Here is a 23,966-nt window from a genome sequence, read left to right on the forward strand (position 1 = left end):
GTACATCATCTGATATCTCAAAGTGCTGTACAGAAACCCAGCCTAAAACCCCAAACAGCAAGCAATGCAGGTGTAGAAGCACGGTAGCTAGGAAAAACTCCCTATAAAGGCCAAAACCTAGGAAGAAACCTAGAGAGGAACCAGGCTATGTGGTTGGAATTGGGTCATGTTTCCGGTCACCTTGCCCTGATTAAAAGCAGTGGTTTGCGCTTTCAGTTACACGCGAATGCTGCCATCAATCCACGGTTTCTGGTTTGGGAATGTTTTAATCGTTGCTATGGGAACGACATCTTCAATGCACGTTCTAATGAACTCGCACACCGAATCAGCGTATTCGTCAAGGTTGTTCGCAGCGATGCAGAACATATCCCAGTCCACGTGATGGAAGCAGTCTTGGAGCGTGGAATCAGATTGGTCGGACCAGCGTTGAATAGACCTCAGCGCGGGAGCTTCTTGTTTTATCTTCTGTCTGTAGGCAGGGAGCAACAAAATGGAGTCGTGGTCAGCTTTTCCGAAAGGAGGGCGGGTGGGGGCCTTTTATGCGTCGCGGAAGTTAGAATAGCAATGATCCAAGGTTTTACCAGCCCTGGTTGCGCAATCGATATGCTGATACAATTTAGGGAGTCTTGTTTTCAGATTAGCCTTGTTAAAATCCCCAGCTACAATGAATGCAGCCTCAGAATATGTTGTTTCCAGTTTGCAAAGAATCAAATAAAGTTTGTTCAGAGCCATCGATGTGTCTGCTTGGGGGGGGAGTACGGCTGTGATTATAATCGAAGAGAATTCCCTTGGTAGATAATGCGGTCGACATTTGATGGTGAGGAATTCTAAATCAGGTGAACAGAAGGACTTGAGTTCCTGTATGTTGTTGTGACCACACCACGTCTCGTTAACCATAAGGCATACGCCCCTGCCCCTCTTCTTATGTTTGTTTCTGTCGGCGCGATGCGTGGAGAAACCAGCTGGCTGCACCGATTCCGTTAGCGTCTCTCAAGTGAGCCATGTTTCCGTGAAGCAAAGAACATTACAGTCTCTGATGTCCCTCTGGAATGCCACCCTTGCTCGGATTTCATCAAACTTGTTGTCAAGAGACTGGACATTGGCGAGAAATATGCTAGGGAGTGGTGTGCGATGTGCCCGTCTCCGGAGCCTGACCAGAAGACTGCTTCGTTTCCCTCTTTTACGACGTCTTTGTTTTGGGTCGCAGGCTGGGATCCAATCCGTTGTCCTGGGTGGAAGGCAGAACACAGGATCCGTTCCGGGAAAGTCATATTCCTGGTCATACTGATCATACTGGTCATACTGATGGTGAGTTGACGTTGCTCTTATATTCAGTAGTTCTTCCGGACTGTATGTAATGAAACCTAAGATGACCTGGGGTACCAATGTAAGAAATAACACGTAAAAAAAAAATGCATAGTTTCCTAGGAACGCGAAGCGAGGCGTTCATCTATCTAATAACTAGATAGGTCCAAAAGTCTTCTCAACAGCTTCCACCCCCAAACCATAAGACTCCTGAAGAGCTAATCAAATGGCTACCCAAATGGCATTGCTCCCCCCTCGTCTTTTAAGCTGCTGCTATTCTCTCAATTACCTATGCATAGTCATACATGTACATATTACCTCAATTACCTCAACTAACCGGTGCCCCCGCACATTGACTCTGTACCGGTACTCGCTGTATATAGCCTCGGTATTGTTATTTTACTTCTGCTCTTTAATTATTTGTTACTTTTATTTAATATTTTTTGTTTATCTATTGTTTTCTTAAACATGTTTTTTTCTTAAAACTGCATTGTTGGTTAAGAGCTTGTAAGTAAGCATTTCACTGTAAGATCTACACCTGTTGTAAATTCAGCGCATGTGACAAATAACATTTGATTTGTTAAGCTACAGGAGGGTAAGTCCCCAGGAGATCTGAACCCCCACCCTTTTCTCTTGTAACCTCTCTCCCTCTACTATAGGCGTCTTTGGTGATTGGACTGAGAGGGACAGCTTGCAGCTACCACATTTAATCATTCAACGTGTGATTCATTCACCATTACATCAAAATTTAAAATTAAGTGAATAATATTTGTTTTATATTCTTGTTTGTTTGTGAAGAGGTCCAGTGGGGTAATATGAATAGTACTGATGACTGTAATCCAATCATGTCGGTAAGGTTGACTTGAGTGAAATATTGTTACGTTTACGTTTTGATATTGTAATACTTTTTGTAACTGGTCTCATCATCTGCTGCATGCATTTCAATAGCTAAGTTGTTTATGAATTGCACAATTGCCAGAAAGTGAGGATACATCAGGCTGTGATGCCGCAACACCAGTCAACAGCCATCTTAGTGCAGAACATCGCCTGGACACTTATACAATGCATTTGTTAAGCATTCAGACAACTTTTCTTTTTTCACATTTTGTTACGCTATAGCCTTATTCTAGTGGTTAGAGTGTTGGGCCAGTAACCAAAAGTTTTCTAGATCGAATCCCCGAGCTGACAGGGTAAAAATCTATCGTTCTGCCCCTGAACAAGGCAGTTAACCTACTAGGCCGTCATTGTAAATAAGAATTTGTTCTGAACTGACTTGCCTAGTTGAATAAAGGTTAAATAAAATATAAATAATGTAATATTTCGACATTGCATTTAAAGTTTTTTAATTCTCATCAATCTACACACAATACACCGTAATGACAAACCAAAAACATTTTTTTGACATTTCTGCTCATATTTCTTGCTTTGTCATTATGGGGTATTGTGTGTGGAATGATGAGGGGGGAAAAACGATTTAATACATTTTAGAATAAGGCTGTAATGTAATAAAATATGGAAAAAGTCAAGGGGTCTGAATACTTTCCGAATGCACTGCATGTATGACATTAAGACTGCAAATAATATTGGAGATAGGGCTAAAGAGTAACTAATAACGACAATTAAGGAAAGAATAGATATAGCTATAATGTTCTACTTCTGTTTGATGAAAGTGTCACAGAATTATGCTATTGTATGTACATATAAAGCATTGGTTTGAATAGCTAGCTACGGTTGAGCGGTTGGTTTGATGCGCTATGAATGTTTGTAGCTGATCTGACCTCATGCCTTAGATAGATAGTTCATCTCACTTGAATTTAATTGTGAATATGGGTGAGATAACAAAACTATATTGAGGGTTAGTCTCGCTTTGCCATACCTCAAAAATCACATGGTTGTCACGCCTCCCTTGGAGGTTGGAGAATGTTGTATTGCAAAAATGGTTCGAATTGTCCGCTGGTTCCCAGAGGCAAGATTATGATTGGACGTTACATTTCAAGAACCTGTCCCCCATACACCTATAGAAGGGGTGTTATGTGCTTCACCGTTTTCCGTCTGGGTAGATGTTGCTTAAGTTAGTTTCAAGTGCTAGTGTGGCCAACAGTCTGCAATTTATATTTATTGAAATTGAAAGTGGATTACGCTGGTAAAGTCAAACATCACAACATCTTCTAAATCGCTCTGGTGACAAATATACTTTTTTCCATGTCTCCATTTGTCCACATGGCTGCTGGCTATGCTTTTCTACCAATGAAAATGTTGTGAAGTTTACACATTATTTAGTTGTTGTTAGGACCCCAAAAAATGGAGGCAATGGGAGAACATATTCAATGAAGTAAATACATTTAAACAATGTTTAAAAAATGATGTATTGTTAGCTAGATAGCTGGTTTTGTTAGGCCACCCTGTAGGCTAACTCAACTGAGCTGCTAGCTAGTTAGCTAACTTTGCACATTGTTTAGCAAAGTGAATTAAATGTCAGCAGCTAGCAAGCTAACTTTTTATTAGCTAGCTATCTTAATGTAATCATTGAAAATTCAAAACACTGTCTCCAAATGTGTAGATAAGAGGTTGAAATTGCAGCCCCAACTGTCAGTAAAGGGAAAGTGTAGGCTACTGGATAGCCTAGGCACAATCGGCGGCCTAAGCTAGCTACTGGATAGGCGCTGTTAATTTTGTGGGAGGACATTCCCTAGAGAAAACGTTGAGGACAGAGATATAATAGCAACATAATATTCAGTGCTGTCTAATTTGAGTATAATGAAGCCTTTTTATTCAAGATGTTTTCTGTCCTCAGATATGGAAAGCTGTGAAAGCCTGTTTGCAGATGAAGTGAGAGGTCTCAAGGAATGTCCCAAGCGACTAAGGGTATATCCTATATGCTAAGGGTTATACAGTATGTGTAGGTTTACCTATGTTTGCAAATGTTGTATATCAGTGGAGCAAGGTTGGCCACCGCTGGTATGGAGTTTTTTTTGTTCAACTGAAATAATGCTTTCGTAATAATAGCCTACTTGGTACTACTCAATTATCTATTGTTGTTTAGACTAAGAGATCAAATCCTTATGAGTTAGCTTATTTGTACATTTTGAAGTGAAGTCTTGATTAAACTATTATTCAAAATGAACTAGTGTCAAATGTTGATTAATCACATATCACAATACTGCAATAAAAAGGTGAAGGGTTCTGTCTCTAATGTGTCTGTTTTTCTGTGTTGTATTCTCAAATTAACATTTCCTTTTTTCTAGTTGTAAGATCCCCAATCTTTTTTATCTGATTGTCTCTCTCTCAGTATATCAGCTATATGAATCCATTTTGCAACTTATCATATGGCATGCATCGCCAATGCAGACATAGGCATACACTATGATGGCATTACTGACTTATGGGAGTCTGATCAAATCAAATCAAAGTTTATTTGTCACGCGCGCTGAATTAAACAGGTGTAGACCTTACAGTGAAATGCTTACTTACAGGCTCTAACCAATACTGAAAAAAAGGTATTAGGTGAAAAATAGGTAGGTAAAGAAATAAAACAACAGTAAAAAGACAGGCTATATACAGTAGCGAGGCTATAAATGTAGCGAGGCAACATACAGACACCGGTTAGTCAGGCTGATTGAGGTAGTATGTACATGTAGATATGGTTAAGGTGACTATGCATATATGATGAACAGAGAGTAGCAGTAGCGTAAAAGAGGGGTTGGCGGGTGGTGGGTGGGACACAATGCAGATAGCCCGGTTAGCCAATGTGTGGCAGCGCTAGTTGGTAGGCTCAATTGAGGTAGTATGTACATGAATGTATAGTTAAAGTGACTATGCTGTCACGCCTTGGTCATTGTATTTTGTGTTTTTGTTATATGTTTGGGTAGGCCAGGGTGTGACATGGGTTTAATGGTTGTTTTTCGTAATGGGGTTTGTAGTATTTGGGATCGCGGCTAATTAGGGGTGTTGTATAGGCTTGGCTGCCTGAGGCGATTCTCAATTGGAGTCAGGTGCTTATCGTTGTCTCTGATTGGGAACCGTATTTAGCCTGAATTTCGCTTTGTAATTCGTGGGTGTTTGTACCTGTCTCTGTGTAGTAGTCACCAGATAGGCTGTAATTAGTTTCACGTTTCGTTTGTTGTTTTCGTATTTCAGTTATTTTATGTACCGTTTTCATTCATTAAAGTCATGAGTAACCTACACGCTGCATTTCGGTCTGACTCTCTTCTTACAACAGACGAAAGTTGTTACAGAAACACCCACCACTCACAGACCGAGCAGTGTGTAAACTGGCAGGATCTAAAGGAGGACGTTATGGACAGCAGAAGCATGGAGTATACGACGTGGGAAGAAATCGACAGGTGGGCGGCCGACCCAGAGAGAGTGCAGGAGCCCGCCTGGGATTCCCTGCAGCAATGCGAAGAGGGCTAGAGACGAATGGAGTCGAAAAGGAAAACACGGCGACGCAGAGCGAATACCGAAAGTAAACCCCAAATATTTATTAGGGGAGAGCGCAGAGAGAGAGTGGCTGAGTCAGGAGTCAGACCTGAGCCTACTCTCCCTGTTAATCGTGAAGAGCAGTTGCAGTGGGAGAGGCTGCACCACTTGGAGAATTAGACATGGGAGGAGGAATTAGACGGTAACGGACCCTGGGCGCAGCCGGGAGAATATCGCCGTCCCAAGGAAGAAATAGAAATGGCTAAAGCGGTCAGGCGCAGGTATGAGGAGGCAGCACGGCGACGTGGTTGGAAGCCGGAAACGCAGCCCAAAAAAATTATTGGGGGGGGCTAGAAGGGAGAATAGTTATGCCAGGTAGGAGACCTGCGCAAACTCCCTGTGCTCACCGTTGGGCTAGAGAGACCGGGCAGGCACCGTGTTATGCTATGGAGCGCACGGTGTTTCCAGTGCGGGTGCAGAGCTATCCTTTCAGGTCAATAATATGCAGATTTTATAAAAATATTGTTGGCTTTATAACCGTGAGGGAAATAGAACTAGCTAGCAGTTTGTTAGTTATACCTAGCTAGCTTAAAAGGTTAGCTGACTTCTCAAAATTAAACTCATTGTGACTAGCTACTGTATTCATTGCCTTTACAGCCAAATATCACTTCAGAAATATATTGAGATGGCCAGCGTTGTACACCATTTGTGATCCGTTTCAGAAAGCTAGGCGTATGTCGCACGTCACTACTTCACAGGAGAGGCATTTGAACGTAAACATAAAAAAAAAAAAATCAAACTTCAGTTTCATTTGCAGAAATACCTTCTGGTACATGTGAACGTTCATGTGCCTTAATAAAAAAACTTGTATGCCACCTGTAAATATGAATACAACATTTTAATTATGAGCCTAGTTGTTTAGCCATGGAAAAAGCCAGGAACCTTCCCGCTAGCCATGATTGGCAGAGTTAATGGATGGACTGGACATGCCGTGAGATGAGCTGGGATTAGTCTGACATGTAGCATGCTTCTGTCTATAACATGAGCTGCTCGGTACGTGTAAATAATACTTGCTTCTACAGCGTTTTTGAAAGATATCACGGAGAACTGCAAAAGTCTTGCTACTGCTCTCAACAACATTGCTGCCCTGAATTTAGCAGGCGCTATCGAACAAAGATCAGTCGAGAAAAAGTTGATGGACAACTTTCTGGAGGACAATCGTGCCTCGCTGACTCTCTCTGACTCTGAAAATGAATTAGACGATGAGTAAATCCCTGATTTGAAGTAAAAACATTTGAATTGAACCAGACATTGTAAAGTCTTCTGATGACATTCATGGGGAAGAAACGTTGATCAACTGTTGTTTTCACAGAAGATGAACACGTTTTGAAATCAGTGGAATTGTCTATTTTTGTCAGGAACTCGTTTTACATTTACATTACATTTACATTTAAGTCATTTAGCAGACGCTCTTATCCAGAGCGACTTACAAATTGGTGCATTCACCTTATGACATCCAGTGGAACAGTCACTTTACAATAGTGCATCTAAATCTTAAAGGGGGGGGGTGAGAAGGATTACTTTATCCTATCCTAGGTATTCCTTAAAGAGGTGGGGTTTCAGGTGTCTCCGGAAGGTGGTGATTGACTCCGCTGTCCTGGCGTCGTGAGGTAGTTTGTTCCACCATTGGGGGGCCAGAGCAGCGAACAGTTTTGACTGGGCTGAGCGGGAACTGTACTTCCTCAGTGGTAGGGAGGCGAGCAGGCCAGAGGTGGATGAACGCAGTGCCCTTGTTTGGGTGTAGAGCCTGGAGGTACTGAGGTGCCGTTCCCCTCACAGCTCCGTAGGCAAGCACCATGGTCTTTTTCCTTGGAAGTTTAAGCATACTGTTAGATAGCTACCTAATGTTAGCTGACTGGCTTGCTAGCTAACATTTACATGTATGATCTGTGTAGTAATATTATACTTATCTTCAAAATCCATTTGCATTGCTAGTTATAGCCTAATGTTAGCTAGCTAATAACAAACCTAGTTGATTAGCTTTAGCTACCTGCAGATTAATACTCCAGCATTTCATGCATGTGGCTAGATATGACCATCGGTTTGCATTGCTAGTACTGCAAATTGTATCTGTTTCATTAGTTGACATTGTAACGTTATTTGCAAGCTATCTAGCTTGCTGGCCAGAGTCCCAGGTTCACGTCTTTTCCGAGCAGCCCAGCTATGGTGCATGTTGGCTAGCTGGCTAGCTAACTCATGTACCTTGACAAGTCACTAGCCTAGTTGCAAGTAGAAAACATTATTGGAAAGTCCATTTCTCTCACGATTATAATGCCAACAAAATGTTAATAAAATCAGCATATTATTGACCTAAAAGGTTATCTGACCAGTCACTAGCTTATCCAGGGTCTGTGATGCATATACAGTACATGGTTTCTCTATCTATGGGAACAACTACAATCATTTTGCGAGCAACACTGCTAAAATGAGTTCAAATCAATAAAATAAACCTCACAAATTGTTACCTGTAATGCTTATCTCCTCTAGCTTCAATGTCATCTCCTTATTTTCATACTGTACCTAAATTGCATGGTTTGGATTTGCACTGAACAATTTTATGTCAGCACTTAAAAGGCATGTACTGTACAAAATCTGGTATATGGTTTTCCTCATATACTGTACTTTGTTTACTGGTATCATATTAAATTGAGAACATATAGCTCAACATGTAAACAATTTGTGAGTTTAGCTATTCTCTGCTTCAGATGACAGCTAAGGATAGTAATGCCATCTAACTGTAGGCCTATGGCTGCATTGGTGATGCATGCATTATGATATGCTGCTAAATGTTTTCACATAGCTGCTATACAGATAAATAAAACAGATAGAAGATCTTACGACTCGACAAAAAGGAAATGTTTATTTGAGAATACAATACAGAAACACAGACATATTAAAGACAGAACCCCTTACCCTCTATTGCAGGATTGTGATCTGTGATTAATCAATGTTGACACTATCAGAATAATAGGTTAACAATTACAACATATTTAAACACATCAGCATCCCAGAGTCGCCTCTTCAATGTTGATGTTGAGACTGGTGTTTTGCAGGTACTATTTAATGAAGCTGCCAGTTGAGGACATGTGAAGCGTCTCTTTCCCAAACTAGACACTCTAATGTAGTTGTCCTCTTGCTCAGTTGTGCATGGTGACCACCCACTTCTCTTTATATTCCTTTTAGAGCCCGTTTGAGCTGTTCTGTGAAGGGAGTAGTACACAGCGTTGTACAAGATCTTCAGTTTCTCTGCAATTTCTCGCATGGGATGGCCTTCATTTCTCAGAACAAGAATAGACGGATGAGTTTAAGAAGAAAGTGCTTTGTTTCTGGCCATTTTGAGCCTGTAATCGAACCCACAAATGCTGGTGCTCCAGATACTCAACTAGTCTAAAGAAGGACAGTTTTATTGTGTCTTTAATCAGCCTGACTGTTTTCAGCTGTGCTAACATAATTTCTAAAGTTTTCTAATGATCAATTATCCTTTTAAAATGATCAACTTGGATTAGCTAAAACAACGTGCCATTGGAACACAGGAGTGATGGTTGCTGATAATGGGTCTCTGTACGCAACTGTAGATATTCCATTAAAAAAATCTGCCGTTTCCAGCTACAATATTCATTTACAACATTAACAATGTCTACACTGTATTTATGATCAATTTGATGTTATTTTAATGGACAAAACCTTTGCTTTTCTTTCAAAAACAAGTGGCCCCAAACTTTTGAACGGTAGCGTAAGTTAGTCATAAATATTTAAAACACTAAAAGCATTGTATTTGGGACAAATCCTTTACTAAACTCTAATCCTCAACTTAATCTTGTAATGAATAATGTGGACAATGAGCAAGTTAAGGTGACTAAACTGCTTGGAGTATCCCTCGATTATAAACTGTCATGGTGAAAACATGTTAATGCAACAGTAGCTAAGATGGGGAGAAGTCTGTCTATAATAAAGTGTGGCTCTGCCTCCTTAACAACATTATGAACAAGGCAGGTGACCCCAAACTTTTGAACGGTAGTGTATAACCTATGCATATAGGATATACCCATAGTCTCTTGGGACATTCATTGGGACCTCTCTCTTCATCTGCAAACAGGCTTTCACAGATTTCCATATCTAAGGACATAAAACGTGACAAAAAACAGGCTTCATTATACTCAAATTAGACAGAATGTAATATTATGCTGCTATTAGCTCTCTGTCTTCAACATTTAACCTTCTAGGGACTGGACCTGGGGAATCTTTTCATTATGTCCTCCCAAAAATGACCTACCCTATTCAGTAGCCTACACTCCCTTTACTGACAGCTGTATCTGCAATTTTATCCTCTTCCATGGCTGTTATCACCAAATGTATTTACAATGATTACATCAAGATAGCTAGCTAATACGAAGTTAGCTAGCTGATGACAGGTAATTCACATAGCTAAACCGTGTGTAAAGTTACCTAGCTAGCTAGCAGCTCAATTGAAACAGGCCTACTGTAGCCAGCTAGTTAGCTAGCTAATAATATGTAGTTGTTTAACATTTTAAACATGTATGTACTTACTTGAATAGGTTCTCCCACTGCATCTGTTTTTTGGGTCCATACAAAAACAAAATAATCTTCTTAATACTTTAGGTGGTACCGAATTGCAGCAATTGCAGCCATGTGGATGAATGGAGACATGGAAGAAAAAATGTGTTGTGACGTTTGACTTTACCAGAGTAATCCACTTTTAATTTCAATAAATACAAATCACAGACTGTCGGCCACACTTAATAACTTGAAAACTAGCCCTTGAAACTAGCAAAGGCAACAACTAGCCAGATGGAAAACAGTGACACACATAACACACAGCACCCCTTCTAAGGGGGTGTGGAGGGAGGGTTCTTGAAATGTAACATCCAATCAAACTGTTTCTGTAACACAAAATTCTAAAGACTTCCAGGGAGATGTGACAAAGACGTGATTTTGGAGGTATGGCAATGCGAGACTAAGCTACCCAGTGTGTGGGTTGGTAACACTTACATTGGTTGCTCAACTAAAAGTTTTGAGATTATGCTGCGGGATTTAGAGGTAATTTGAGGTTTAGTGCGGCGCCCTGCGTCACTGCTCCAAGGGGGAGTTAGAGCATTGATTATGCTTACTGGAAAATACTCTTTCAAAATTAAAAGAAGAGGCAAGTGGAAGGAGAAAAGACAGCATTCAGAGGTCAAGACAGCGCTGCTCTGAGACAAGCAATGGGACTGCTCTTGATAAATCAATGAGATTTTTAATTTCACTGAATCTCTGTTTGGGTATTGGTTAGACTAAAATTAGGTTATGGAAATGTTATGCTCTTACTACTGTAGCCTACTCCCTACTGTCACATTGTACAGCGCCATATCTTCATATCGGAAACCCTGAGGGTTTTGTTTTTGAATTTTTCTTGGAATAGAAACACCATTTTATTAATCAAATGAATTAAGCTACGTTTCTTAAAGCCAATCCCATATACTGTGTTCTTACAAAAATGTTTTCAAATTCTCTAGTACAGCTAATATTGAAGATATCAAATGCTTCTCAAAGATGCCCTTTGGTGGTCAAACTAGCACTAACTAGCATTAATGGCAATGCTGGTTGACAATTAAATAATGTGCCATAGAATTTTGCAGCGGACCGCATGGTGTGCTGCAGTATGATGCAACTTTTACAGGAATAATAAGTCATGATGAATATTATATTTTTCTATAAATACTCTCCAGATGTTGCTGTTATTCTTGGATGGTGAGTGTAACGTGTTGAAATTCATGTTGTATAATTACAGAAAATCGGAATAGTTCCATGATTGATATTACTGTACATTCCTTTTTATTGTTGTGAGTGCCCTTTTCAATGGTGCACACTTCCTTCTCCCCCTGTATTCCCCCTCATAAACATCCCCTGCCCCCTTACCTCTTACCGTCTACAGTTGTGATGTGGAAGAGGTAGCTTACTGTAAAATTGTCCCATGAAATCAATCAATGTATGTTAAAACAGTTGAGTTTATATGGTTACTGACAATGTACTATAATGGTATCCCTTCATTATATTGTGATATGTATGCATTTCAGTAATTTATTCATGTTTTGTCTTGTAACGTGTGCCTATTGTACATGTTAGATAGCTACTGTATTTTATACTGTACGCTACATCGTCATTGGGGTAGCATGGCTAATCATGTCCACTTTCGATGTGAATTTGTACTTTGCAGAGGAGTTGGCATATAAGGGCACCACAGCATTTGTTTATGGATGTTTTTCCTGTCATCATAAGAAGAAGAAAATATCAGCACCAACCCTGATCCTTTTGGTCAGATGATGATCAAAACACAATGATCAAAACACAATGAGGAGGCAATCTACACCGGTCACAAATGCAGCTGCCACTGCATTGAAGCCATTGGATGCAGTTTATCATTATGCATTTTGTATCAGAATGTAGACTGGCCCTTGTTGAAGTCTCGTAGATCACTGTATTGCGCTCTTTTTGTCTATAAAGCCCCCTTGCATAAACTTCCGCCATACCTTACCTCACTGTTAACCTATAGATGTACGGCCTATCGGACCCGGGCTAAGGGATTGCTAACTCTGGAGGTCCACTGACTTGGGGAAATCTGATTTTAGTTTTTTTGCACCTACACCTACAATACACTTAAACATTTGAGTAATTGGTGCCTCTAGGGAGGGCTCTCCAACTAACCTGATTCAGTTTATCAACCAGCTAATTATGGGAATGATGTGTGCTAGATTAGGGTTGGACTGAAAATATGCCTACAGGACGGTAGCTCTCCAGGAACAGGGTTGGAGATCCCTGCTCTAGGGCATTTCAGATGGTTGTTACGGGACCTTTATACTGAAGAATGTAAAATGTTCTTTATTATTGTGTTTTGATTTTTGTGTGTTGTGTATTTTAATGTGTATATGAATGTGTTGTTTAATGTGTTTATTGTATTTTGATGTGTATTGTGATATTATACAGGGCATATCTGGAAAAGAGATCTTGTTCTCAGTATTGACTCCCTGTCAAAACAAAGGTTAAATCATATTTTTTAAAGTTATTTTACTGTAACAGTTGCTTGTTTTCCATTTCACTTGATTAAAAGCCTTCAGTAGGCTACACTTACCCTACCTGGTTTAACAACAATACGTTGTCGTGTGTCTTTTATATCTTGGCCATGCAGCCATGTTGCCATTCCATAAAACGTGTTTAAATCATCCATTCGTGAGAGAGCCTTGAATTCAAAATATACTGCACATCCTAAAATATATACACATTTGCCTACCTGCATACTTCATTTAGCTTGTTCAAGTATCCATCCCCATTTCCAAAGAGTGGTTACCAAAGATGCGCTCCTCCAAATGTATTTAAATTATTCAGTCCTATAATGCAGTATCAATGGTAGGCCTAGGCTATATCTTGCTTACTAAGAACGTGCCCTCACATATAAAATAACATTTACCGGAGCCTAGTATTTTTTTTATCTTAGGAGAAGGGCATGTAGGACATACTCATTGAAGCCAATTACAATGTTGACTGCCAACACATATTGAGCACACACTGGATATTTTTTTTACTCTTGCTATTACTCGTCATTGTAGCCTATACTATTAAATAAACTGTCGTATCAATCCACAATGGACTAAGATGAGAATATTATGTGCCACAGCCGAATTGGAGTAGATGTCAACGCAAAGACCGTCAATAACCTACAGAACTTGAGACAACCACATGCAATATTAAGCCTTAAAACACTTTGATTGACCAGTGAGTAACCAGCCCTCATCACATCTACAACTAATTTATTCATCAAAACCTAGCCCCTTTGCATCACCGCCAGCTATTGCGCTCATAATATGAAAAAATAAATAGTTCTGACACAGCCCTGGACCCATAGTGCTACCAACAGCGCTAAGATTTACCATTGTTAAAAGAGGCCTCAGAGCAGGCGAATACACAGATTCTACCGATGAAATTAAAGTGTGCTCGTTCTAGCTTGTGGTGAGGAGATTTTGGAGGTTTATGACTAAATGTATTGTTGTTAATATAGTAATGACTATATACAGTGGCAGAGCTAGGTGAATTGCCCATTAAAATATGTATGTACAAGCACAGAACAGCCGTGTCTTCAATTATAACTTTGGTTGTCATGCCCAAAAAATGCAGAATGAACGCACCCAGTGAGAGACATCAGGACAGGTGTATAGTTGCAGTTAAAATGATTGGCACCCTGACACTTTACAATGAGTGCAATGGAGCAGAATGTTTTGTTTTTTCTTTTCAAAATTGGGTGAATGGATATTTTGACCCTGTATTTTGACACAATAAACGATAATCAGTTGCCTCCAACCAAATTACAGTATTTTGAATAAAATAATTTAGTCCAGGTCATTATTTGACTTTGAAGTGGAATATATGTGTGAACACCAAACGCTTTTTCAATTTCAACTTATTTTAAAATAAATAGTGATTCCTGCAAGGGTGCCAATATATTATAGCGCAACTGTATCACCCAGAAAACTTTCCTGACTGAACTTTTACGATATGGATTTGATTTTGGCCAATGCTGTTGATTTCTTGCTGTAGCCTACAATTCTGAGCTTCCAGAATTACAACAGTGAATTCTAGGCTATAGTGATATGGATTGTAATATGTCACTGGACAATGACAATATTTCCACTTTAGTGATAGATGTTAGCAACAGATGAAGGGGTGTGCTAATTCAAACAATTTAAGTTGTTATAGCAAGTGGCAAATAAATGCTAGTGTCACTCAAAACTGAGAAGGTGGTAATGAGGAAAAGTATAGGGATAGGTTTCCACACAGACAACCTTTCCTAACACACTTCTATGGAAGGACCACCTCTGCAAAATCATGATTAGTCTAAATAAACCGTGACGCTATCCAGTGCATCATAAAAATTGTTTCTCAAAATACCAGACAGATTTAATATAGTAATTTATTTAACATTTTGTGCCAGTTTCCCGGAAACAGATTAAGCCTAGTCCTTTATTTAATTGCTAAGCCTCTCTCATGGACAAACTATGTAAACATAAATGGTACTGTAGAATCTGTAAAGTGACTATGGAAACATTGGATAACGAGCAGCAGTTGTTCCGGTGCTTGGGCCTTTTGTCAAATGTTATTTGGAAGTATCAGGATAGTGCGAGGGTGTTTCTTAAACTGGGGATGTGGATACGCTGCTATTTCTCCCACAGCAGACACATTAAATGTCAAACTTAGCCACGCTTAAAATATCAAACATTGCTGTAGCCAGTTGGCATGCATGAGAAAATGTCTCTTTTGCCAGTCATTTTTAAAGAACAACTGCACCTAAAAACCAACTTCTCATTCGGAAACAGCATATAGATATGAGTCAGAAACATGATTTTACTGTCAAAATCGACTACAAAGTGTAAATAGGATCATTTGGGTCAAAAAGTCAGTTTCATCTAAAACATCACAACATAAATTGTAATCATCAATCAATTGCAGCTGCACATGACCCAATCGTAATGCCTGTGGTAAATTTGGCTGTGAGTTTTCATTTGCGTCTCCCCCTAGAACTTAATTGAGTGTCTGACCAAATTATGCAAGATTTTTGTTCTGGGTTGATCATGACAGTCATGAGAGACTAGTGTGTTCACAACATCAATATAACTGTGATGAACATCACAGTCAGTACCTGCTTGGCAGCCACTTCATAACCATCTGGGTTCATGGTAGGCAGGATGTGGATGCGTGTGTCATGGATGAGGCGTGTGATCCTCTGGTTTCCGGCCCGGTATTCCTCACATAGGAACTGGGAGAGCTGGATCAGCAGCTCCCGACCCAGCACCTCGTTCCCGTGCATGTTCCCCACATACTTGAACTCGGGCTCCACTGAAAAACAAGAGTCAGGTGGCTGGAGGTCAGGAGGGCAAATTAATGAAAGGTCATAGATGCTCACATCCGCTTAAAGTGCTGTGCGTGTAGAAAACTAAAACAAGCAACCCCTCACCCCCACACTACCCATTAACCCTCCCCGGCTACTCAGGCTGCCACTGCATTTCTGCAGTTTTCTTTTTCTCAGAACACTGTGGAGCAAGAGCAATGTTATGCTAAGCGCCGGTTGACCCTGTTAGATGTTTAGAGAATTGGTGTGTGAGTTAAGCCACAATTTTGTCATGTTCTGACACCGTTCTTCAGTAGAATCCATCCCTTAGGCCTTTCACTGTGACACAACACCATTTGATCAAGTGAGTTGTTGAACTGACAACATAGTATCTCTTGAATGTAATATTGATTCAATAGAAACACAAACAGTACATCAGCCAACAAAAGACAAAAGAACAAGTGACACGATTGGATTATTTAGCTAGTGTCTCCTGTTTCATGTAGGTAAAATACAAACTTATTAGGTTAGCAACTTACCAGTATAGAAGTTTACCCCAAAAGGTATTGGATTACTTTATGACTTCATTCATGCTAATAGGGTGGACAGATCTCCAGTTCTCCTTATGGGAATTGAGCCCTAACTTTTCCAACAGATATGCTGCTAAAAAAAGTAGCTTTTTATCCACCATTCTTACGTTGGATAATGTTGGAGACTGGAGAACACTTGCAGCAAGCACAATAGCAACTTTGATTGTCTTCTAACATTGCAAGACACTCAAGTGAGTTTTAATATTGTGAGTTTTAATAAAATACTGCCGAATGGCTAAATTGCAATGTGAATGTAGTGCTATGTATGTATTTTTATATCTGTTATGTAGTTTTTATTTTGTTTCATTTTTGGACCCCAGGAAGAGTAGCTGCTGCCTTGGAATATACAGTACAATATCAGGTATTTATACAGCTGCACCGTTGAAAGCATCTTCACTGGTTGCATTTCTGCTAAATATTTTCTTAACTCTATTTTTTTTAAATGCATTGTTTGTTAAAACAAGTCAATGCCCCATAATTTAGCCCCATAATTTATTCTCTGTCCACAGTTCCTGTTTTTCAGTTCTTTCACCGTGTCATGGAACACTCACACATCCCTCAATTCTACTAAGAAAGGCCTTTCAGCAAAAAAAATGCAAGCTCAGCCCTGGTCAAAAGTGTTACCACAGGAACTCCCAGCTGTCAAGCTTTTGTCACAGTGGAGGGTGGTGTTAAAAACCGGTATATCACTGCATTTGTCAAACTGCATCCATTTTTGATAGTAATTGTTTATTATGAACCTATTTTACTTAAATTCAGTGTATAGAAAATAAACAAACAGGCAAACATGCTCACAATAAATGCTGATTCAGTTGTGGTCCACAACAAGCCTACTAGCAAATAGAAGTATAGTGGACTATTTCTCCTATACTAAGCACAATATGTAGAAATCACTCCATCATTGCCTGGTTGCTAAAATTCAGACTTTTCTGTTTATATGACAAAACAATAAATTTATAGTGTAGAGAATCATTGCACCATCTAAACCACTGAAAATCATATTTCCTTTAGACCTATTCCATTTGACTATCAGTTTTCCAAAACACTAAATCACAGCACAAAATAAAACTGCTTCAAATTAGAGAGTCAAATTATGAGTTTACATTTCATCTCACCACCCCCTTCAGATAACAGCAATATATGACATTTCAGAAAATATTCTCACTCTTCTTTTACGATATACAAAGAAACAAAACTAACTAATAAATATACATCTTGAGATGTTTGAAAAACATGAATTTAGTACAAGAGATTAGAACAATTATCTTGCAATATCATACCTACAAAACTAAGGACCTGATACTGACACATCAGCACAAAAGATTGTCACCTGTGATGCCTCAGCAGTCGCCCTTGGAGCTGTTTTGCCTCAAGTGCATGGAGGCATGGAACGGCCAGTGGCTCTTGCCTCATGGGCCTTGTCTCCGACTGAACAAAAGTACTATGTGGGAGAGCGGGAGGCCCTGGTTTGCATGTGGGTGTGCGAGCGCTGGCACTTGTACTTGTATGGCAGACCATTCAAACTCCGCACAGACAATCATGCCATCACAGCACTGCTGGCCACACAGGGTTCTGGACACAAGCCTCTATGGCTTTTCAGATGGGTAGACCATCTGAACCAGTATAATTTTGATCTTGAGTTCACCCTGGGATGCCAAAATGTTGTAGCTGACCTGCTATCCAGAGCGATGTCACCTGTATCAATGGTGTGCAATGGTGTGCATGTCCTGAAAACAGGAGTGCTTTGCATGGCACATGAGGGGAACCTGGGCATCGTTAAGGTGAGACATTGAGTCCCTTGTGAAGGACTGCACAGCATGCCTGATGAGTGGAAAATCGACCAGACACCAGTGAAATGGCCAACGGCTCCCTGGGACCACCTGGAGGTGGATATCTGTGGAGAGTTGCATGGGGAACCAGCATACTGGTCATTCATGACTTGAATTTGAAATAGGCAGAAGCCGTGCCGTTGTCCCCTACCCCCTCACAGATGATCATCCAAACACTGGATAAGCTGTTCTGTCAGTGGGGGTTGCCCAACACCATTATGACAGACAATGGCCCCAGTTTTTCTCTAATTATCTGTCTGTGTACCTTGAAAAGCAATCCATCAAGCACATCCAGACGGCTGTGCACAACCCTCAAGCAAACGGTGGGGGTGGGGGGGTGGAACGCTTGAACAGGACCCTGAAGGAAGGACTACGGGCCTACTTGGCTGTGGGGCGACCTTTTGATGTGGCTCTGTGCCTTACCCTACTCACATCAGGGCTACCAAGCACTCCACAACTGGGGCGTCTCCTGCCTCCCTGATGATTGGCAGGGAACTGAAACTCCCTTTGGACAGCCTCTGCCCAAAACAAAAGAACAGCAGCCAGGCAAGCTCATGTTAAAGTTGCACAGCAATGGATGAAACAACATTATGACACGTCTCACAGAGTGAAACAAGCAAGTCTGAAAGCCCAGGACTGGGTACGGATCAGGATGTTGCATAGAATCCAGAATGTTATGAAGAGTGATCAGATGAATTGCAATTAATTGCATCCATCAGAACAAGCTCTCCACATTTTGATCCAAGCCCATGAGAGTGGAACGACAGCTAGGGCCTGCAACATTCAAACTTCAGGATGGATCCCACTGGCATTCAAATCACCTCAGAAAGGTCCATTGCCTGTGGGGTTCCTTTACTGACCCGTCTGTCCACAACTCACCATGGGCAGGAGCAAGTTCAAGGGGCTCACACACCTCCACCCCTATATCAGGCTCAGTTCAGGGCCTGTCCACTAGTCAAACCTGAAATGCCTGCAGTTCCCCTGCCACCAGTCGCACCAGCTGCACCTCTGAACACTGGGAGACCCCAACGGGTTATAGCTCCTCCCTCGCGGCTTAATCCCACCACAGTGTACGATTTCAAATATGCTTTACAGCAAAAGCACCACAAACAATTATGTTGGGTCACCACCAAACAACAATAAACACAGCCCATTTTTTACAGCCAAAGATAGCAGTCACAAAAAGCACAAATAGAGATAAAATTCATGACTAACCTTTGATGATCTTCATCAGATGACATTCATAGGACTTCATGTTAAACAATACATGCATGTTTTGTTTGATATAGTTCATATTTATATCAAAATATGAGTTTACATTGGCGCGTTACATTCACTAGTTCCAAAAACATCCCGTGATTTTACATAGCCACATCATTCAACAGAAATACTCATCATAAATTAATATGATAATACAAGTTATACACATGGAATTATAGATATACCTCTCCTTAATGCAACCGTTGTGTTTGATTTAAAAAAAAACTTTATGGAATAAGCAAACCATGCAATAATCTGAGACTGCGCTCAGAAAAATTGTCAAAATAGCCGCCATGTTGGCGTCAACATAAACAAGAAATTGCATGCACTCCAGGAATCCCAGGTCCACAATAAATGTTTGTTTTGTTAGATAATGTCTGTTATTTATGTCCAAATACCTCCTTTTGTTAGCGTGTTTGGTATACATATCCAAACGCTCTTTCTGGTCAGACAAAAACTTCAAAAAGTTAAATTACAGGTCGAAGAAAAATTTCAAACTAAGTACAGAATCAATCAGTAGGATGTTTTTAACATATAGCTTCAGTAAAGTTCCAACCGGAGTATTCATTTGTGTCTTGATGAACAATGGAACGCAAGTGGATACTATGAGGAATGATCGTGATCAGAAAATGGCTGACTGCCAGTCACCTGATTATACATTCTGCTCTCATTCAGTCCTACAACACAATAGAAGTCTCATTCAAATTGCTATAGACGGTTCACATCCAGTGGAAGCCCTAGGAAGTGCAACATCATTAATATCTCAAGGGGATTTCAATGGGAACTGTTGATTTCTCCTCAGGATTTTGTCTGCCATATGAGTTATGTTATACTCACAGACATCATTTAAATAGTTTTAAAAACTTTAGAGTGTTTTCTATCCAATAATAATATGCCTATATTAGCAACTGAGACTGAGGAGCAGGCCGTTCACTTTGGGCAATTTATTCATCCAAGCTACTCAATACTGCCCCCCAGCCGTAAGAAGTTAAGAACAAATTATTTACAATGACAGCCAACCCAGGCCAAACCTGGCCCAATTGTGCACCACCCTATGGGACTCCCAATCACAGCTGGATATGATGAAGCCTGGATTTGAGCCAGGGACTGCAGTGATGCCTCTTGCACTGAAATGTGGTGCCTAGACAGACCACTGCGCCACTCAGGAGCCCTAAATCCCTTACCTAACCTTAACCATTTTAAATGTCAACTTTGATTTGGTAGGGACATCCAAAGGATCTTGAATAGCACGTAACTGTGACTGTTTATTATCTGAAAGCTGTGTCCAGGAATACCCGGCAGGGGACACAAGATAAGAGAGACTGGTGTGAGAGACAGACAGTGGCCTGATCATGGAATCAGGAATTGGAATACAATTATGACATAGCCTGACAATAGATCACAGAAAAGGTTATTTTCTGATGGAAATAGTTCCCTCTTCTCACAAGGAACACATTTGCCTCAAGGACCCACAAGGTCTGCCATGATGGATTTTCTGCCATTTAGAATTTTTCAAAACACTTAAATGACATCTCCTCCAGAACCACAGGGCCAATCTGGATTAAACTTGATATATGGCATCTATGGACCAATGTGTTTCAATGCAATATTTTCCAGACTAGTATGTCATACAACTGACCAACAAACATTAATGTGGTCATCGTCTTGCACATAAATGCATTTAAATCAGACACAGATATTTGTATTGTAACCAAACTTGGTACACATGTTCAAAACCCTGTCAAGACTCAACATATGCAAGCACATTCAGATTGACCACATGGTGGCGCTACAACAGGAACATGTTTATATCTCTTGATCTGTTTGACTCAGTGTTTAAATTGTACACCTTTGTGGTTATTGTGTTGTTGTGCTTCCTATTTGAGGTCTGGATTGTGATTCCTAGGATTTTTGTGTGATGTCAAAATCTTACTAATTTTGGGACCTACTTCTTTTGCTATTCAAAGGTTATTCAATGGTGCTGTCAGGAAAAACACTTTCACTTCCAAGGCTACAGATGGAGAGACGGAGAAGTTTGTCATAAGGTGGCTGGAGCTTGCACCAGACAGAGATGGAGGCAGAGACAAAGATACATTTACAGAGCATTCAGAAAGTATTTCTACATTTTCTTATGTTACAGCCTTATTCTAAAAAGGATACACATTTTACAAAATTTCTCATCAATCTACACACAATACTTCAAAATGACAAAGTGAAAACAGGTTTTTAGAATTTTTAACAAATAATAAACAAATAAAAAACAGAAATACCTTATTTACATAAGTATTCAGACCCTTTGCTATGAGACTCGAAATTTAGCTCAGGTGCATGCTTTTTCCAATGAGCATCCTTCAGATGTTTCTACAACTTCATTGGAGTCCACCTGTGGTGAATTCAGTTGTTTTGACATGATTTGGAAAGGCACATACCTGTCTATATAAGTTCCCACAGTTGACAGTACATGTCAGAGCAAAAACCAAGCCATTGGGTCGAAAGAATTGTCCCTAGACCCCGAGACAGGATTGTGTTGAGGCACAGATCTGGAGAAGGGTATAAAAACATTGCTGCAGCATTGACGGTCCCCAAAGGATACAGTAGCCTCCATCATTCTTAAATGGAAGAAGTTTGGAACCACCAAGACCCTTCCTGGAGCTGGCCACCCGGCCTAACTGAGCAAACGGGGGAGATGGGCCTTGGTCAGGGTGGTGACCAAGAAGCTGATGGTCATTCTGACAGAGCTCCAGAGTAAAAGGCACACGACAGCTCGCTTGGAGTTTGTCAAAAGATACCTAAAAGACTCTCAGGCCATGAGAAACAAGATTTTCTTGTCTGTTGAAACCAAGATTGAACTCTTTGGCCTGAATGCCAAGTGTCACGTCTGGAGTAAATCTGGCACCATCCCTAAGGTGAAGCATGGAGTTGGCATCTTGCTGAATCATGCTGTGGGGATGTTTTTCAGTGAAAGGGACTGGGAGACTAGTCAGGATCGAGGGAAAGATGAACGGAGCAAAGTACAGAGAGATCCTTGATGAAAACCTGCTCCAGAGTGCTCAGGACCTCAGACTTGGACAAAGGTTCACCTTCCAATAGGACAACGACCCTAAGCACACAAACAAGTTAACGCAGAAGTGGCTTTGGGACAAGTCTCTGAATGTCCTCGAGTGGCCCAGCCAGAGCCCGGACTTGAACCCGATTAAATATCTCTGGAGAGACCTGAAAATAGCTGAGAATCAACGCTCCCCATCCAACCTGACAGAGCTTGAGAGGACCTGCAGAGAAGAATTGGTGAAACTCCCCAAATACAGGTGTGCCAAGGTTGTAGTGTTATACCCAAGAAGACTCAAGGCTGTAATCGCTGCCAAAGGTTCCTCAACAAACTACTTAGTAAAGGGTCTGAATACTTATGTAAATGTGATATTCCCATTTATTTTTTTTAAATATATAAAAAAATATATAAACATATATAAACATATATATATAACATAAATATATAAAATATATAAACATTTTTGCGTTGTCATTATGGGGTCTTGTGTGTAGATTGATGAGGGAAAAAAACATTTGATCCATTTTAGAATAAGGCTGTTTACGTAACAAAATATGGAAAAAGTAATGGGGTCTGAATGTAAGGCAGAGGTGGGCATCTCCAGTCATCGGGGGCCTGATTGGTGTCACACTTTTTCTCCATCCCTAGCAAACACAGCTGATTAATCAAATTGCATTCTAAACTGAAGATCATGATTGTAATATTTGTGTTGTGGAGAAATAACCAGGCAGGAAAGGGGAGGACAGTGGGTTTCGTTGAGTCAAAACCCCCTCGTGCTCTACAGCCCCCGGCCCAATAGTGCACATCTGCATTTCCTATTAGGTGTATTATTGGAGTCAGGCTGGTAACTCTAATGAACTTATCCTCTGCAGCAGAGGTAACTGTGGGTCTTCCTTTCCTCTGGCGGTCCTCATAAGAGCCAGCTTCATCATAGTGCTTGATAGATTTTGCAACATGAAGAAACTTTCAAAGTTCTTGAACTTTTCTGGACTGACTGACCTTTGTGCAAAGGGTGGCAACTTTGAAGAATATGTAATATAAAATATATTGTGATTTATTAAACACTTTTTTGGTGACCACATGATACCATGTGTTATTTCATAGCTTTGATGTCTTCACTATTATTCTACAATGTTGAAAATAGTATAAAATAAAGAAAATCCCTGGAATGAGTAGGTGTGTCCAAACTTTTGACTGGTACTGTGTATGTGACTTGTTTCAGGAAACTAGGCGTATGTCGAAAGCCACTACATCAAATGAGAGGCTTTTGATCGTTTCTTGTAATTCCATTTTTAAATGCATTTTTTGGTAGAAATGCCTTCTGGAACATGTGAACTTTCATGTGCCTTAATAACAAACGTGTATGCCATCTGTAAATACAAATCAAATGGTTAAATTACGAGCCTAGTTGGTTTAGCCACGGAAAAAGTCAGCAATCTTCCCGCTAGCCATGATTGGCTGAGATAATGAATGGGCTGGACATGCTGAGAGATGAGTTCGGATTGGTCTGCCATGTAGCACCTTCTGTATATAACATAAGCTGCTCAGTATGTGTAGAAAATCCTTTCTACTGCAGCTTTTTT

General features: G+C 40.3%; 1 protein-coding gene across 1 annotated transcript in view; it reads right to left on the bottom strand.

Annotated features, from left to right (window-relative positions):
* The window catches only part of cpn1 (carboxypeptidase N, polypeptide 1), a 151,244-nt gene that overhangs the window by 109,406 nt on the left and 17,872 nt on the right, over positions 1-23,966 (bottom strand). The window contains exon 2 of the mRNA XM_046335666.1: positions 15,470-15,666. Within this exon, the coding sequence (XP_046191622.1) occupies positions 15,470-15,666 (197 nt within the window). The remainder of the gene's footprint in view (positions 1-15,469; positions 15,667-23,966) is intronic.

The sequence above is a fragment of the Oncorhynchus gorbuscha genome, unplaced genomic scaffold (assembly GCF_021184085.1).
Source record: "Oncorhynchus gorbuscha isolate QuinsamMale2020 ecotype Even-year unplaced genomic scaffold, OgorEven_v1.0 Un_scaffold_814, whole genome shotgun sequence".
In the NCBI taxonomy this organism is placed as follows: Eukaryota; Metazoa; Chordata; class Actinopteri; order Salmoniformes; family Salmonidae; genus Oncorhynchus; species Oncorhynchus gorbuscha.